Source organism: Carlito syrichta, unplaced genomic scaffold (genome assembly GCF_000164805.1).
Source record: "Carlito syrichta isolate Samal-C Ts95f unplaced genomic scaffold, Tarsius_syrichta-2.0.1 Scaffold297925, whole genome shotgun sequence".
Classification (NCBI taxonomy): Eukaryota; Metazoa; Chordata; class Mammalia; order Primates; family Tarsiidae; genus Carlito; species Carlito syrichta.
The window spans coordinates 111285-126577 of record NW_007242021.1 but is presented as its reverse complement, the minus strand read 5'-3'; the positions used below and the strand labels follow the sequence as shown (position 1 = coordinate 126577).

Genomic DNA, 15293 nt, shown 5'->3' with positions numbered 1-15293 from the left:
AGTTAATGTTTTGGAAACATTTTTTTAGGTTGTTATGAAGACTCACAGACTCTTCACAGTCTGAATTTATCTTACTTACTTACCTAATCTTACTTACTTTTTCTTGTGCAGACTAGCATAATGTTTTACGGATGTCCTAGCCTTGGACACCTTTGGAGTCCTTCAAGTCAAAAGAAATTCATACAACTTTTAGGAGGGAAGTATTTCTGTCTTTTTCTTTCTCTTTCAGATAAGACAAAAGAGTTTTGGATGGTGAACACTTAGCTCTCAAACTGAAACAAAGCCGTGATGCAGTCAGGTCTGCTTTGTTTTTTGTTTTGCTTTTAGAGACAGTCTCACTGTGTTGCTCAGGCTAGTCTGAAACTCTTGGGCTCAAACAATCCTCCTGCCTCAGACTCCTGACCAGCTGGGACGACAGGCATGTGCCATGTGCCTGGCTTAGGTGGGTCTGTTTTGCAGTGGAAGATAGTACTGGACCTAATGCTTCAGGGAGGCAGCTTTTAAATCAATACAAGGACACAACTTTGTAACAGTTAGTTAGAACTAGCTGAGTTGTGGGCCATATGTGTTCCCCTCTCAGGGCTCATGGAGATAGGTGTCAAGCATTAAGAGGAGGTTGAACTGGCTGACTCTGAAGTTTTTATTAACTCTAAGAGGCTGTGATTTCAATTCTGTGGGACAACTATAGCTCTCATAGCAACAATCCTTTGTTCATTGAACTAATTACTTATATATTTGGGAATAATTTGGAATTGATTGGGAGGAAAGCAGGGGGGAAAAAAAGAAGAAGAACCAGATGCTCAAGAGAGAGGAAGTGATTTAAAATGGAACTTCTAGAACTGGGTGATGGAGTTCTGGATGCTTGGCAACATCTGCTGCCTACCTAACTGGCTGCATGCCATCTACCCTCTCTTGATCTCACTTTATTTCTAAAATATGATGTTGGGTTGGGATGACCTAGAAGGACTTTTTGGCTCTGAAAAATTCTATAATTAAAAAAGTGACTTCACCTTTTCATAGTAAGCCTTGCATCTGTCTTTCCCTCGCCTCTGATTAGCCTTTGCCTATTTTTAATTCCTTCTGTTGAAGAGACTACTTGCCATTGCATGGCCACTATATTTTTCTTGCCAATCTCGTCCTTCTTCCTGAATCTCCAGCCCTTTTTTCCTCAATGGTCTCTTGTCAATCCTACCTTTAACACTTTCTTGACTACTGTAGGGGCCTCTGTCTTTTGTTTCCTCATTAATCACTTTGCTTCATTCTTTTATATTGGTGTTAGCATATGTTGTTTTTGATGTCTCCTATTTTTCCAGTAAATCATAAGCTTTTTAGGAAAACAGCACTGTGTAAAGGAAGAACGCTTGAAATCAGAATCTTGAAATTCTTTTTCCAAAGTAATAGAGCTGATAATGTTGTTTGGCCTTTTCCAGTTTGTGAAGTGGGGATGATAATACCCAGCTCATAGGGTTACTGTGAGAATTAAATGAGACAGAATATAAAAGGATTTGGGTCACAGTGGTTTGTGATGGTATTGGTGACAGTGGTAAAAAAGTGGTCAGCATAGGCTGAAAGAACTCATGGTTGCTGTACTTTCAGGAATGACGTCATATACACACCTGGGACAGAGAGTTAATGATTGTTTTCACTTCTCAGTTCCTTTTCCAGATATAGTACGCCTCAGTGTCTGAAGGTAATTCCTCAGAGTGAGTTTAAATCTCTTTGTGGAAATTTGTCTTTTTCTTCTGTTTCTTTCTTTCTCAGTAAAAATAGAATAAATCATTCAAATCATTGGCAACTTTTGTTTACAACTCTTGGTCAGTCCTAGAGATTGGATTATTTCTTAATGATCTCTTCTTAGGGATAATTGATTTCACTTTCCTTAGCATTCTTCCTGGTGCTTATCTTCTAAACTTTTATGTGAGTCTTTTCCTTTCCTTGGTCTCCCATAGTAACATTCCTTCCAGGCTGTGGAACAGTTGTCAGGTAATAGGTCAAATGTATTAATAGGTAGGCCATATGGTTCACAGACACTTCGCTCTCAACATCTTGATAGAAGTTCTGGTGGTATGATTTTTAAAAAATTTAACTATAAAAGTATAAGAACCATCTGCTGTTATTTTTTGTATGTGATCCTGGTAAGTTATTAATTTTAGTTATGCTGCTCCTATGCAATTAGCACTGTTCTCTGTGGAGGTTTCAGGGTAAAGCTGGTATACTTTATTTTCAGTAGTAGTATGTGTGGAGTGTGTGTGTCTCATCCAGATTCCCTTCATAAATTGAAGCAAGTTTGCCTACATGCAGTTAGGTTTGGGGACTTATATGACTTCGGTTTTAGCTGGCAAAATGCTTTAATTGCAGTGGTCCATTTAATTGGTTGAGAATAGCCCACATATAAATTACTGTGGAGGAAATCAAATAGAATAATGTGACAGACAGTGATGCCAGAGTGGGGGTGAGGCTGCTTTAGCTAGGATCATGAAAGCCCTCAAAGGAGGAAAACATTTAGTCAAGTTCTGAAGGGTGATAAGGAGACAGCCAAATGAAGATTGTGGTGACCCAAATGAAGATCTTCAGTGAAATAATTTTGAGGGAAAGAAAGGGATAGTAGCAGAGGAGAATAAGCATGAGAGAGAGAGGAGCCCACTGGGCCACACTGTAGTGAGAGGGAGGAAAACGCAGGCAGCTGTGGGCAAAGAGGGTCTAGTGTAAGAATAATAGGAGTCATTCAGGCAAGGAGATGATATGTGACTTACAGTTTTAAGAAGCTCACTCTGGTTGCTAAGTGGAAATTGGGTTGTTAGGAGAAGGAATAGAGGTGGGGAGACCAGTCAGGTGGTTATATCTGTTGTGTAGAAGAGGTTGATGGAGAAATGCTAGACTGAGTTTGTGTGGTATGGATGGTAAGAAGTGATAGAATTTGGGATATATTTTGGATATAGAATCTATGGGATATACTAAATGTTTCTTTGGTTTTTAGTGAGAATAATCAGTTGACTGGTGGTACAGTTCTTACTCAGATATAGGAGAATTTGATGGTTCTTTTTTGGGTCAGTCAAGTTTGAGATGGCTAATGGACACCCACGTAGAAATGCCTAGAAGGCACATGAATCTGGAGGTTAGATGAGATATGAAGGCTGAAATATTCATTTAACTTACATGAAGTTCAAGAGTGTAGATAGAGAGGAGGCTGAAGTCTGAGTCCTGAATACACCATCATTTAGAAGTTTGAAAGGGACACCTGTGAAGTACAATGACAGAGGCAGCCCGAGAGGTTCAACAGAACCATGTGCCCCACACCTGAAAAGGAACAGTATCTCCTGAAGGAGTTGATTGGTGATGTCATCATTCAGTTTCAAGCATTGTACCAGTACCTATATTAAAATGTAGTTTGAAAAGTTTATTCCAAAACTGTAATGAACAAGCTGGACCCAGTGCCTGCCTACAGAAACCCTCAGCCTCAGTGGGATCAGAAATAGAGAGTCTTGTTTCCTTGGGGCCCATGGGGGAAGGATCTTTGTTCAAGCCTCAATCAGGATCTGTGAGGTTTTCATATCATCACTAAAGCAACAAAGAATAATTTGTAGGGTTTTTGTTGTTATTGTGGTAGGTGTTTGAGTTTGAGTCTCACTCTGTCATCTAGGCTGGAGTGCAGTGGCATGCTTATAGTCACTGCAACCTGAACCTGCTGGACTCTCCAAGCCTTGGCCCTCTAAGTAGCTCCAAGTAGCTGGGATTACAGGTGCATGCCATCAGACCCAGATAATTGTCTGTTTTATTATAGAGTTGAGGTCTTGCCATATTGCTCAGGCTGGTCTTGAACCCTTGGGCTCAGGCAGTCCTCTGCTTCCCAAAGTGCTGGGATTACAGGCATGAGCCACCACACCTGGCATTAAAAAAAGAGGTAATTGTATATACAGCTGGTTATGCCACAAGCCTGTTCTTTGAATATATTCAATAACTAAATTCTAATTAATCTCTTCTAAGACTTTAGGGTTCACCTACAATAAAAGTCTATAACTAAGTGCAGGAAGAGAACACAGAAAAATGTTTACATTATTAATGACTTAATGTGCTAATCCTGACAAGATGGGTCTCATAACACACCATTTTCTAAATTTTATCTTTTCTTAGTATTAATTTAGTCATAATGACTTGAAGGCAGCTTCCATTTGGGAGTTAACTCTAGGTTATGGAGAATTACTGTATTATCTTTGTCATTTGGTAAATCATATTATTTAAATGAAGAGAAGAGATTTCTTACTCTCTATCTCTCTTAAAGTGAAAGTATGATGCATTCCAATAAACATTTTAAATTGAAGGGCAGAACTGAGGAATTCTACTTTTTGTACCATGCACTATAATTTAATAGGTCATTTTGCCCATTGTATTAGATGCCTTTTCTCTAAAACCCAATGCAGGATCAAGCTGTAAACAAGAGGATTTATTGTGATGATTCTCATTAAGTTTGAAGAAATAGTGGATTTATTTTCAATTAAGCAAAGCTGCATTTTTATTCCAGAAGGCTCGATAGATGACAAATACTTAGGCAAACTCTGTGAATGTTTATTCTTACCTTTTGCCCTCCTGACATTTAGTTGAATTTTACAAATAGATAAAGCTAATGGAAATGTTGTGGGCTGGGAGCTGGCAATAGATTATGGTGGGGAATGTTCTCTTTGGTTATTCAACCAAATACTTGGTTCACTAGCTAAAGGAAATGGGAACAAACCATCCGGAAATGATCCCTTTCCATAATTTTAGCACAATGATTCTGCTTCTGCTGCTTTGCATAAAAACAAAATCTTATGGTACCCCTAAATTCTCCATTTTTCTAAGACCAAACTGGAAGTACACATTTACCTAGCCGGTTCAACCCCATTTTCAAAGATTAAAGGTCAAGGCATAGGATTTTACCTCAAGTCCAGCTTCACCCAAGTGATAAATGAATGAAATGTTAAGCCAGTATGACAGCTTTGTGCTTGCTTTGTGTGAAGGTTATGGGTTGTAACAAACCTTGCCTTTGGATCCCTCATGAGCTGTTATCTTTTCGAGGAGTCACACTGTCCTTGGGAGGTTCCTAGTATCCAGAGCTACTCCTAGGATGTGCAGAGGGTACACTTCTTCACAGAAGCCTTCGTTGTCCTCTCTGTCATCCCGTGTCTCATTAGTTTGCACCTAGGCATTTTGCATTTTCTGATGTGTTTGCTTTCTTGCTTATTAGCTATCTTCTTCACTTAATTGAATGATTCACAAGGGCAGTCTGGTTTTGTGATTTGTTCGGCATTGAGCCTGGCTCAGTATAAGCTCTCAGTAAAGATTGACTTAAATGAATGAATGTCAGCCTACATTTTTATCAAAGAAGTGTTTCAAATTTAAAACAATTTTTTTCACTCTCAGATTCTCAACATACAGCGCACGTACACACAATGATGTGTGGTTCACGCTGTAAAAATTCACTAGTCTTGGTTAGGAACTGTCTTAAAAACAGGGTTGGTGATTTAGTACCTATGGTTTAACTACTAATGTTAGTGCTTTTTGTTCCGAAACTTCTAATGTGTTTTCTCCACCCCTTTCTTTCTTCTGTCTTTCTTTTTTAGCAAGGGAAGCCATATGTCTTCGACAGAGTGCTACCTCCCAACACGACTCAAGAGCAGGTATACAATGCATGTGCAAAGCAAATTGTCAAAGGTAAGTGCTATGTTTTTATTTCCTCTTGTGCTTTTCAGAGTAATTGAAAACATTAAATGGTATTTGCAGCCTAGGAATCAATGTGCCTTGGCTGTAAGCAGAGGCCTGCTAATTGGAAACACTGAATTATGGCCTTGGCTCTGGCCCCGATTTGCTATGATGTCAGGCAAATTATTTAATCTCGCTATGCCTCCTTTCCAAGGCGATTTCTCTATGTCTTTTGCCACCTTTTAAATTCTATCACCCAAAAACTTAAAAGCAAGGTAAGCTATGGTCACACTGTGTCTGTAATGATTTTAAAATACTGCTATGCGAATAGAACCTCTTTTTTCCTTTGGAGGAGAAAATACTTATTCCTAATGCTCTAGTTGTACACCTTTGGTTGATTTATTTTGTGTTTTTTTTTTTTTTTTAATGAATATCTCTCAGAAAGAAGCCTTAAATGTGGAACATTCTTGCCATCAAGGAATTTTCTGCAGTGTCGTAAAATCATATTATTTTATTGGTTGCTGAGCTGGTCTTGCTACTCAGCATTCCTTAATTATACTTTCACCTAACCTGCTTTCAACCATCCCACCCAAATCCTGCCATTTGTTCCTCCAAATCGGTAGCCTCGAGCCTACATTTATGTCTTAGAGATCAGTCCTTTTTCTCTGGGACTGGCGCTGGCCCTGGAGGGTTTGTGTCAAAATAACAGCAGGGAGACAAGCAATTTACACATTGCTCTATGTTGCCCTTTCAAATCAGGGGCAGGTTGGAGCTTGTGTTGGCCGGGCCTGCCATCTGGACAGAGCTGGGGGGCATCTCCTGCTACTTTGCTTTTCATCATGAAATCCTGGCCTTCAAATTTGAATGCTATGGCAATTGTGCTTTCAAGTGTCTTAATACTGCCACCTGTATAGGTAGCTCTGGATTTAAAAAGCAGGAAGTAAAAACAAAACCACAAAATAAAAAAACCACTTTGTTGTTTTAGATCTGCTTGTTTTTAGAAGCTGAGCTGACTAACCTAACTATTTGAAATTCATGAAAATCAGCTCTGGGTACATCTGTTTGATTAATTCTGACCCTGGACACCTGCGTGGGAGACTCGTGTCAGTATGTAATGTTCCTTGCTGAGGTGTATGGTTATTCACATTCTTGTTGCAGACATCAATTAATTTTGAAGGTCTTCACAGTGAGATTATTATAGAAACCTGAAGAGAAAAAAGTATGCCTGAATTTGAGCTCTTTTCAAATTAATATGGACCTATATTGGGTGGTAATTAATTTTATCTTCTCTTCACTTTCATGCCTTTGCTTTTCTTTCTATCTAAGCATGCTTTCTCTCTATGCAGTATATCTTTCTTGGTTTGCTCCTAGTCAGCTCTGCTTCCTCTCTGTTATTGCACTCATTCACATTTTTATTAAAGTACAATTAATCACATATGTGCCAGAATTTCCTTCTTTTTCTCTCCCCCTTCATTATCAGAAGCAAATAGTATTTACCACATGCTGTGCTAAGCATGAGGGCCATTTAAATACATCCTGTCCTCACTAAGCTGACATAATTAGAAATGGATGCACTCCATTAAGAAAAAAATCCTGTGATTAACAGACTATAGTAATCTTAGAGTCTTTCCTCACTAGAGAAGTCTGGGCCCCTTTCAATGTTTGGATTTTTCTATAGTATGAAATGTCAAAAATGAGCAGTCCCTGGGGAGGTCTTGTGAAGATATGACCTAACTTTGGATAACTTGAGACACAGTCTATGGCGAGCCATAAAGAAAACCATTTGGAATAAAATCAGACTCTGCCATGATATGATAAACATAAACAAACATTTTTAGGGTACCATAAATAGAATGTGGTCACACTCATTTGGTAGCAATTAAGTACCTTGTTCTCCCTTAAAAATAAAATATTAAGGAGTAATGAAGACCTGATTGAACTTTTTTGTTTGTTTGTTTTGAGTTGGAGTCTTACTCTCGTTGCACAGGCTGGAGTGCAGTGGCATGCTCATGGCCACGGCAGCCTCCATCTGCTGGGCTTAGGCGATCTTTCCACCTTAGCTTTCCAAGTAGTTGGAACTACAGACACATGCACCACACCTGACTAGTTTTTGTAATTTCTTGTAGAGATGAGGTCTCACCAGTTTGCCCAGGCTAGTCTCAAACCCCCGGGCTCAGGCAATTCCCTTGCCTTGGTCTCCCAAAGTGCTGGGATTGCATGGTAAGCCACTGCACCCAGCCTGACTGAACTTTTTAAAATATCCACTGAGGCTAGTGTGAGAAGTGACTGTGTATTGCTGTGTTACCATGGTTAAACAGATATAAGAACAATCTCCTTGGAGTAGATTACTGAGTGTAACTGAGGTATCTCTTGCCATGAGGGGTCCTCTTTACATCAGGATTGGGAGGTGGTACTGTGGAGGGCTTTTTTCCTTGAAGGCAATAATTAAATCAGGTGACTTCTGAAGGTCACCGTGGTCCCCATGACTCATGCTAATGTAGTAGATTAGTGAGCTTTCATGTCTATCTAAATTCTAACGATTTGGAGCGTCTAGAAGGCTCCATTTAACTGGATAACTGTATTCTCTCTTTGTTTTTTTCATTCCCTACAACTTTACTGGATTAAAAAAAAAACTTCAAATTTTAGTTTGTAGAGTCCTGGCATCTCCCACACTCCCATCTTTGTCTGGTGTGTGTTTTTCAAAATGTTGTCTAAAAAAACATATAGAATTCTCTTCAATTTCTTCTAAAAGAGGTTGTAGGGTCTGTCACAACCAGCATGGTAAATAGGAAGACTGCTGTGAACACCTAGGAATTAAACACCATGGTTACTGGATGCTATTGTTGAAGTCCTGGTGACTATATCCCAACCTACAGAAGCCACTCCAGGCATTTGCTTTCCGAATTAACTATATGTGGGTTATCCTGATGCTGGAGAAGGGGGTATCTTGTTTTCCAGTTCTGATTTCTTTAAACATCATTCATTCAGCTGTTTCTTTTAATTATTTATGTGATGATTGCCATGTGTTGAGCATTGCTAGGGACCGGAGTCACCAAGATATGTAAGACTGTCTGCAAGGAGCTTTGGGTACAGGGAAAGAGACAGGTGCACACATAGTCATCATGCACACAGGCATTAGGTGCCTTAAGATGGGTGTGTGCAAAATGCTACAGGAGCACAGAAGAATGTCACTTTATGTAGATTCTGGTGGGTGGGGAGATGGAGTGGAGAACTGAGGCAGGCTTTGGGAAAGGTTGGGTCCTGAGGACTATCACAGGGCAGGGCTGTAGAAGTGGAGGGAATAGCAAAAGTAAAAACAGAAAGACACAAATTTTGTTTGGGCAGCTTGAAGTGGTACAGGGTGCAGAGTGACGTGACGGGGATGAGGCGGCAAAAGTTAGGCTGGGGCAGTGTGATGGAAATTGATCGACTTCATCCTGTAGGCAGTGTGGACCCCATGAAGAGTGTTAAGTTTAGGATGATATTACCAGATTTATTATATTATTATATGGGACTCATAAGAAGAACAATATTTTCTAGCTGCTCTTTATCAGGTGCCATCTATCTACTTTACATATGTTGTTGCATTTTAAATCGTAACAACTTTATGAAGGGTGAGTATTATTCTTCTCAGTGTTCAAAAGAGGAATTTGAGGCTCAGAGAGGCAAAGTAACTTAGCCAGGTCAGTCCAGGAGCAGTGGGGCTGGGACTTGAGCCTGGGTTTGTTTAACTGGCTTATATTCTTCTGCACCACACTGCCTCGTCTTCTCTTTTCTGGTGGGCTATGATGAGCATTTGATCACAATTATTTTATAAGTTGTTCCTTTCCTTGTTTTCTTTTTAAAATTTTTATGTTTTATTTTTTGAGTCAGGGTCTCACTCTGTTGCTCAGGCCGGACCTCTTGGGCTCAGGTGATCCTTCCATCTTAGCATCCCAAATAGCTGTGACTATAAGTGTGTGCCACCATGCCCAACTAGTTTTTTGATTTTTAATTTTTTTTGTAGAGATAAGATTTCACTATATTGCTCTGACTGGTCTCAAACTCATGGGCTCAAGCAATCCACCTGCCTAGGCCTTCCAAAGTGCTGGGATTACAGGTGTGAGCCTCCACACCTGACTTTCTTTTTCTTTTAGAGACAGGGTCTTGGTCTGTGGCCTATGCTGGGGTATAGTAGCATGGTCACGTCTCATTGCAGCCTTGAACTCCTGGGCTCAGGTGATCCTTCCGCCTCAACCTCTTGAGTAGCTAGGACTATGGGGATGTGCCACCCAATGCCTGGTTAGTATTTTTATTTTTTCTAGAGATGAGTCCTCGCTATGTTTCCCAGGCTGGTCTTGATCTCCTGGCCTCAGGTGATCCTCTTGCCTCGGCCTCCCAAAGCGCTGGGATTACAGGTGTGAGTCACCTTGCCTGGCTGAGTTGTTCCTTTTCTATTAGGTCATATGGACTATTAACTAAGCATGGCAGAAGATAGGGATAGGGATGGGGTGGGAGGAGAGTAGAGGAGGGCGAGAGAGAGAGGATAGAGATCTTGGTTTCTGGCTTTGTGGTGGCTCTGGCGATCTGCCAATAATGAGACACGTTTGATCCTGAAGACAGCGTGCCTCTGCCTGGCACAGTGACTGCCTGTCATCCGCAAAAAAGCTGTCATTTCACTGCCTGCTCTGGAAGGCTAATGTGTAGGTATGATCGTGTGTTCCCCAAATTCTTGCTCTTCTGCGCCAGCGAGACCTGAACTCAGAACTGAGCCGACGAGTATCCTGGGCACCCACTCCTGTCTTCCCTCCTCCCTGGGGAGTTGGAAGGGCTCTGGGCACCTGCAGGGGAAGCTCCCACTAGGGTTCGCGGACGGCGGGCGGGATGGATTGGCGCTGTGACTGTGGGCGGGCGGGCTGTGGTGCGAGCGGAGGTCACATCACGCCAGACACCGTCACAAAGAGAGGTTCTGTCTGGCTGAGCGCGGCCGACGTGTAGAAATCGTCGTTCTGTTTCTGCAGAGACTCTAAAACAAATGCATCCCACGGGCCCAGGAACTGTCATGCGATGTGCTGAAAGTGCCTTTTGTGGGCCGTCACCGAGGGCGTCAGTGGGATGGTGGTGGGGCCCCGCCCGGGGCTGGGCACGGTGGAGGCTCCTGCAGCGCCCTCTGCCGCCTGTCACCTAAATGCACTGGACTTCGGCTCCACTTCGCCTCCCTGCCTCCGCTCATTACTAAAAATAAAACACAGGAGGAACAAACAAACACAGCCCCCACCCCCCCCACCCCGAGCCTGGAGCTTGGAAGGAAATAGAGAACACTGACTTCAAAGAGCCTGCAATTTTCTTTTTAAATTACCGTCTAGTTCAGGATCGAGTCAACAGAGGGCGACATCGGCTCTATTCAACCTTGGGCGCTGGAGAGAGGTTCTCCAGCGATGAATTAATTGTAAAGTGATTGTAAATACTTTCAAGGCCAAGTGGAGTTGGTTCTAGTGGGGTTTTTATGTATTTTCTTTTTCTTACACACAAAGAAAGAGAAATGGTGCTCAGTGTTGGACTAGCAGGGAGAATCAGGAATTTTCCAAGTCTGTCCCTATAGGCCCCACAGCTCCTTAGTCCAAAACAAGTGATGTCCTTGACAGGCTCATACGCTTGACCCAGTCCTTAACTGCAGGAGTTTCATGATTAACGGAGAGCTAGGATAGTGCATTCTGCTTAGTGAGAATGAACGCAGAGAGGCAGACTTGGCCTGGGGGCCTCAGGTGTGGCCTAATTCAGGAGGAAGCTGGTGCTAGGCTTTCTCTTGTCATCAGGGCCTGGACTCTGAACTGAGTTTCTTTTAGAGTGTGGCAGGTTGCTCAGAGCCACTTCTCTGAGGTCTGCTGCACCCTTGAGCACTTGCAGGATGAGGAGTCGGGCTGTCCGGATCCTTGAACTTGGCGTCCTTAGTGCTGTTTTAGCCCCTAGGCTAGTGGGTCACAGAGTGCTTTACACACATGGGCTTAACATAAAGGAAGGCCCTTTCACTTTGGGGAGAGATACTTAATTTTTAAGAAATAGAACCCTTAGTACTGTGATTGTGACCGGCATTCTATTGTCTGGAGTTATGTTAAGAATATGGACTTTCAAAAGCACAACCCAAAAGCGGAACGCTTTCTTTTGGATCCCTCAAATATCAGATTAATGGTGGCATATAGGCACTGTGCTCTGGCTGCAGGAATATTCTCTCTGAGCAAGTTGGCATTTTCGTGAAAACTGAAGCTTGAACCTCCAACCCTACACTCTCTTCTTTACATTTCTGCTTCCCACTGTTACCAGGGAAACCATTACCAGAAGTCTGATCTGTTGAACATTCTCTCTCCCCCGCCATTCTCCTCCTTTCTCTCTCTCCCCTTCGTTCCCCTTCTCTCTCTTTTTCAGTATAGCTTAATGCAAACTCTTGAGGACTGCTAAGATTAAAAAAAAAATTCTGTGGCCTTTCTCTTTTTTTAAGCTTCCTAAAGGAAAATTCTGTGTTCTCTTCTTACACTAGTTCATACTTCAACAACCTCAGGTCAGTCAAATGTAAGTGTATATTAAAATTTTGTTATGGAAAACTCAGTGAAGCAAAACAAAAACAAACCAGTATCATAAAATTCAGAGAGAACTCTCCCCTCGCCAAAAATCTATTTAGGGCATGAACTAGATGGTGTTGATTACCTGGCTTAATTTATTATTATTTTTTGAGTTGGAGAATCACTCTGTCGCCCAGACTGGAGTGCAGTGGCTGCTCCCGGCCACCGCAGCCTCAACCTGCTGGGCTCCGGTGATCCTTCTGCCTCAGCCTTCCAAGTAACTGGAACTACAGGCGTGCGCGACCACATCCGGCTGATTTTTTGATTTATTGTAGAGATGAGGTCTCGCCAATTTGTCCAGATGGGTCTCGAACCCACGGGCTCGGGCAATCCACTCACCTCAGCCTCCCAAAGTGCGGGATTACAGGCTGAGCAGGATACCTCAGTAGGGACTCCTCTCCCTGCCTCCACCTTACACAAGTGAAGACTACTTCCCCTTATGCAGAATGGTGGATCAAGGATATTAACGATGCATTGGTCCCCTTTTGATGATGTTTGCAAGAATGAAGGAGGAAAGCAGGAGGGAAATGAGTACTAAATATATTTTAATCACCTCTGCCTCTTAGGAAGAATTTCCACAGATTATCTGCAGCTCTTCAGCAAAAAGCAGCCTCTACCCTCACACCTCCCCTCGCCCCTGTGTGATGTGGCACCGACCTGCAGTATGGAGGGGTTTGCACAGTGCACCTATTGTGTAATTAAAAGAAATTCCTGATCCTGAGGGGCTTGGGCTGGCTCGCTAGCAGTCACTGCAGACATAGAGGCATTAAATTGAAGTCAAGGCCTACCTGGTCTCTGGGGTGATTGCATTGTCACTGAGGGGCTCAGTTTACTGAGTGGGATGCTGTTCCCTTCCCCCAGCTCTGGACTGAAGGAGTTCTGGTGGGGCGGAGCTTTCAGGAGATGCCTCTCCAAGGAGCCAAGGAGCTGGCCTGGGCTAACATTTAAACTGACAGCAAATCAAATCTTCAGGAAATAAATTTTATTCTTCACCTCACTCCAGAAACTTAGGGCATGGATAATGTTCTTTTCTCCTCAACTGATCTCAAGAGATCAACTTTACAGAAGAAAACTCAAGTATCTTAATACTAAAAAAAGTTTTCCTCTCGACATCTTAATTTTGATGTCACTGGGAGAAAGTATGTCTGCCTCCTTCTTCATTAATGCATTCTGTGAAATGTGGGTCCATTTCTTTCTATTTGTAGAACGGCGGAGGCCTGCGTTTCTGCTCTTATCTCACAATTCTGCTTAAAATGCTCATGGAGTTGAAATATATCATTTGTGTGAAAAATGAGGTGGGCCATTTGGAAAATGTAATTTTAAGATATGCAACCTACACCAGCATGTGATCAGAGTAATGAGTTAATTTTAATTTCTTTTTCTTGTTCGCAGATGTCCTTGAAGGTTATAATGGGACGATTTTCGCATATGGACAGACTTCATCAGGAAAAACCCACACCATGGAGGTAAGATCGCAGCCTGCTGTGATGTCATTTTCTGAAACGACTGAATGGAACTGGTGCTGCCAGAAAACTTGAGATGCATGTGGCTTTTTTTTTTACTAGGCAATAGAGATGTTTGTGTTTTGCCAATTGATTATGTCTTTGAGTTTTAAGTCTCAGGAGTTCACTATTTAAAAAATCTCTTTGTTGATAGCTCTGTTAACATGGTAATGATAAATTCTATTTAAAAATAGTCATAGTCTGGGCGCAGTGGCTAACACATGTAATCCCAGCACTTTGGGAGGCCAAGGCGAGAGGATTTCCTGAGCCCAGGAGTTTGAGACCAGCCTGGACAACATGGTGAGACCTCATCTCTACAATGAATCAATTAACTGGGCATGATAACACATGCTTGTAGTCTCTGTTACTTGGAAGGCTGAGGCAGAAGGATCACCTGAGCCCAGGAGGTCAAGGCTGCAGTAGCCATGATGATGCCACTGCACTCCAGCCTGGGTGACAGACTGAGATTCCTCAACTAAAAAACAAAAAAATCACCACTACGCTAAACAGTGAAGTCAACATCCCATGGACTCCAGCCCAATCTAGCTGGGATAACCTGTGGGGAAAATCGTTTACCCTGACAAACACCTCAGGGAGGTGAATTTCCTTAGAATAAATAAAAAATTATAGGTCTGAGATTTTTAACAGTTGGTTTGTGGACCAAATTCAACTCATGGACATGTCTTTGTTCAGCTTACACAATGATTTGTTTTTGTTTTTTAAATTGTAGGCAATGTTTAAAATGGGATGATTTAAGCCGGGCTTGGTGGCTCAGCCTGTAATCCCGCGTTTTGGGAGGCTGAGGTGAGTGGATTGCCTGAGCCCGCGGGTTCGAGACCTGTCTGGGCAACTTGATGAGACCTCATCTCTACAATAAATCAAAAAATTAGCCGGGCGTGGTAGCGCGCGCCTGTATTTCCAGCTACTTGGAAGGCTGAGGCGGAAGGATCGCCAGAGCCCAGCAGGTCGAGGCTGCGATGGCCAAGAGCGGCCACTGCACTCCAGTCTGGGTGATAGAGTGAGACTCCAACTCAAAAATAAATAAATAAATAAAAAAGGGATGATTTCACACAATTCTAGTTTGCCATCTTAGTTTGAACATTCTGAAGATCTAGCAACACTGGGTGGATATCACCATAATGTAAAATTCCATTTTCACTATTTACTTCGTTGTCTTTGTCACCTTTTTATTAACATCTCCTGTCACCTAGGAGAGGCTTGATAAAATATATGTTAATATTTGTTAAGATGGTACTGCTGGTCCTGGCCATCTCGTGTGTATGGGGCCGGGTGTGTGTGTGTGTGTGTGTGTGTGTGTGTGAATATGAACATATGTTCAGCTTCCTTCCTCATTAACTTACATACCTGGTCCCTGTAGGCACTTGAGGGTGTGACCCCAGCTCAAATTGTTAGTTGTGGAGCTTTGTGGCTTCAGGCTGTCTTCCAAACAAGGCATGTCTGCAGACAAAATTAGACCCCTTTACCTTCTCTTTTCCTTCTTTTTATCACCACTCCTGTA

At 42.2% G+C, this 15293-nt stretch overlaps 1 protein-coding gene across 2 annotated transcripts in view; it reads left to right on the top strand.

Moving 5' to 3' along the window:
• The window catches only part of KIF5C (kinesin family member 5C), a 155694-nt gene that overhangs the window by 44552 nt on the left and 95849 nt on the right, over window positions 1–15293 (top strand). The window contains exons 2-3 of one of the 2 annotated variants that reach the window (XM_008054687.1): window positions 5598–5688; window positions 13665–13738. In XM_008054687.1, the coding sequence (XP_008052878.1) occupies window positions 5598–5688; window positions 13665–13738 (165 nt within the window). Of the gene's footprint in view, window positions 1–5597; window positions 5689–13490; window positions 13568–13664; window positions 13739–15293 lie in introns of those variants that run through there. The other variant, XM_008054688.2, reaches the window with a different exon arrangement.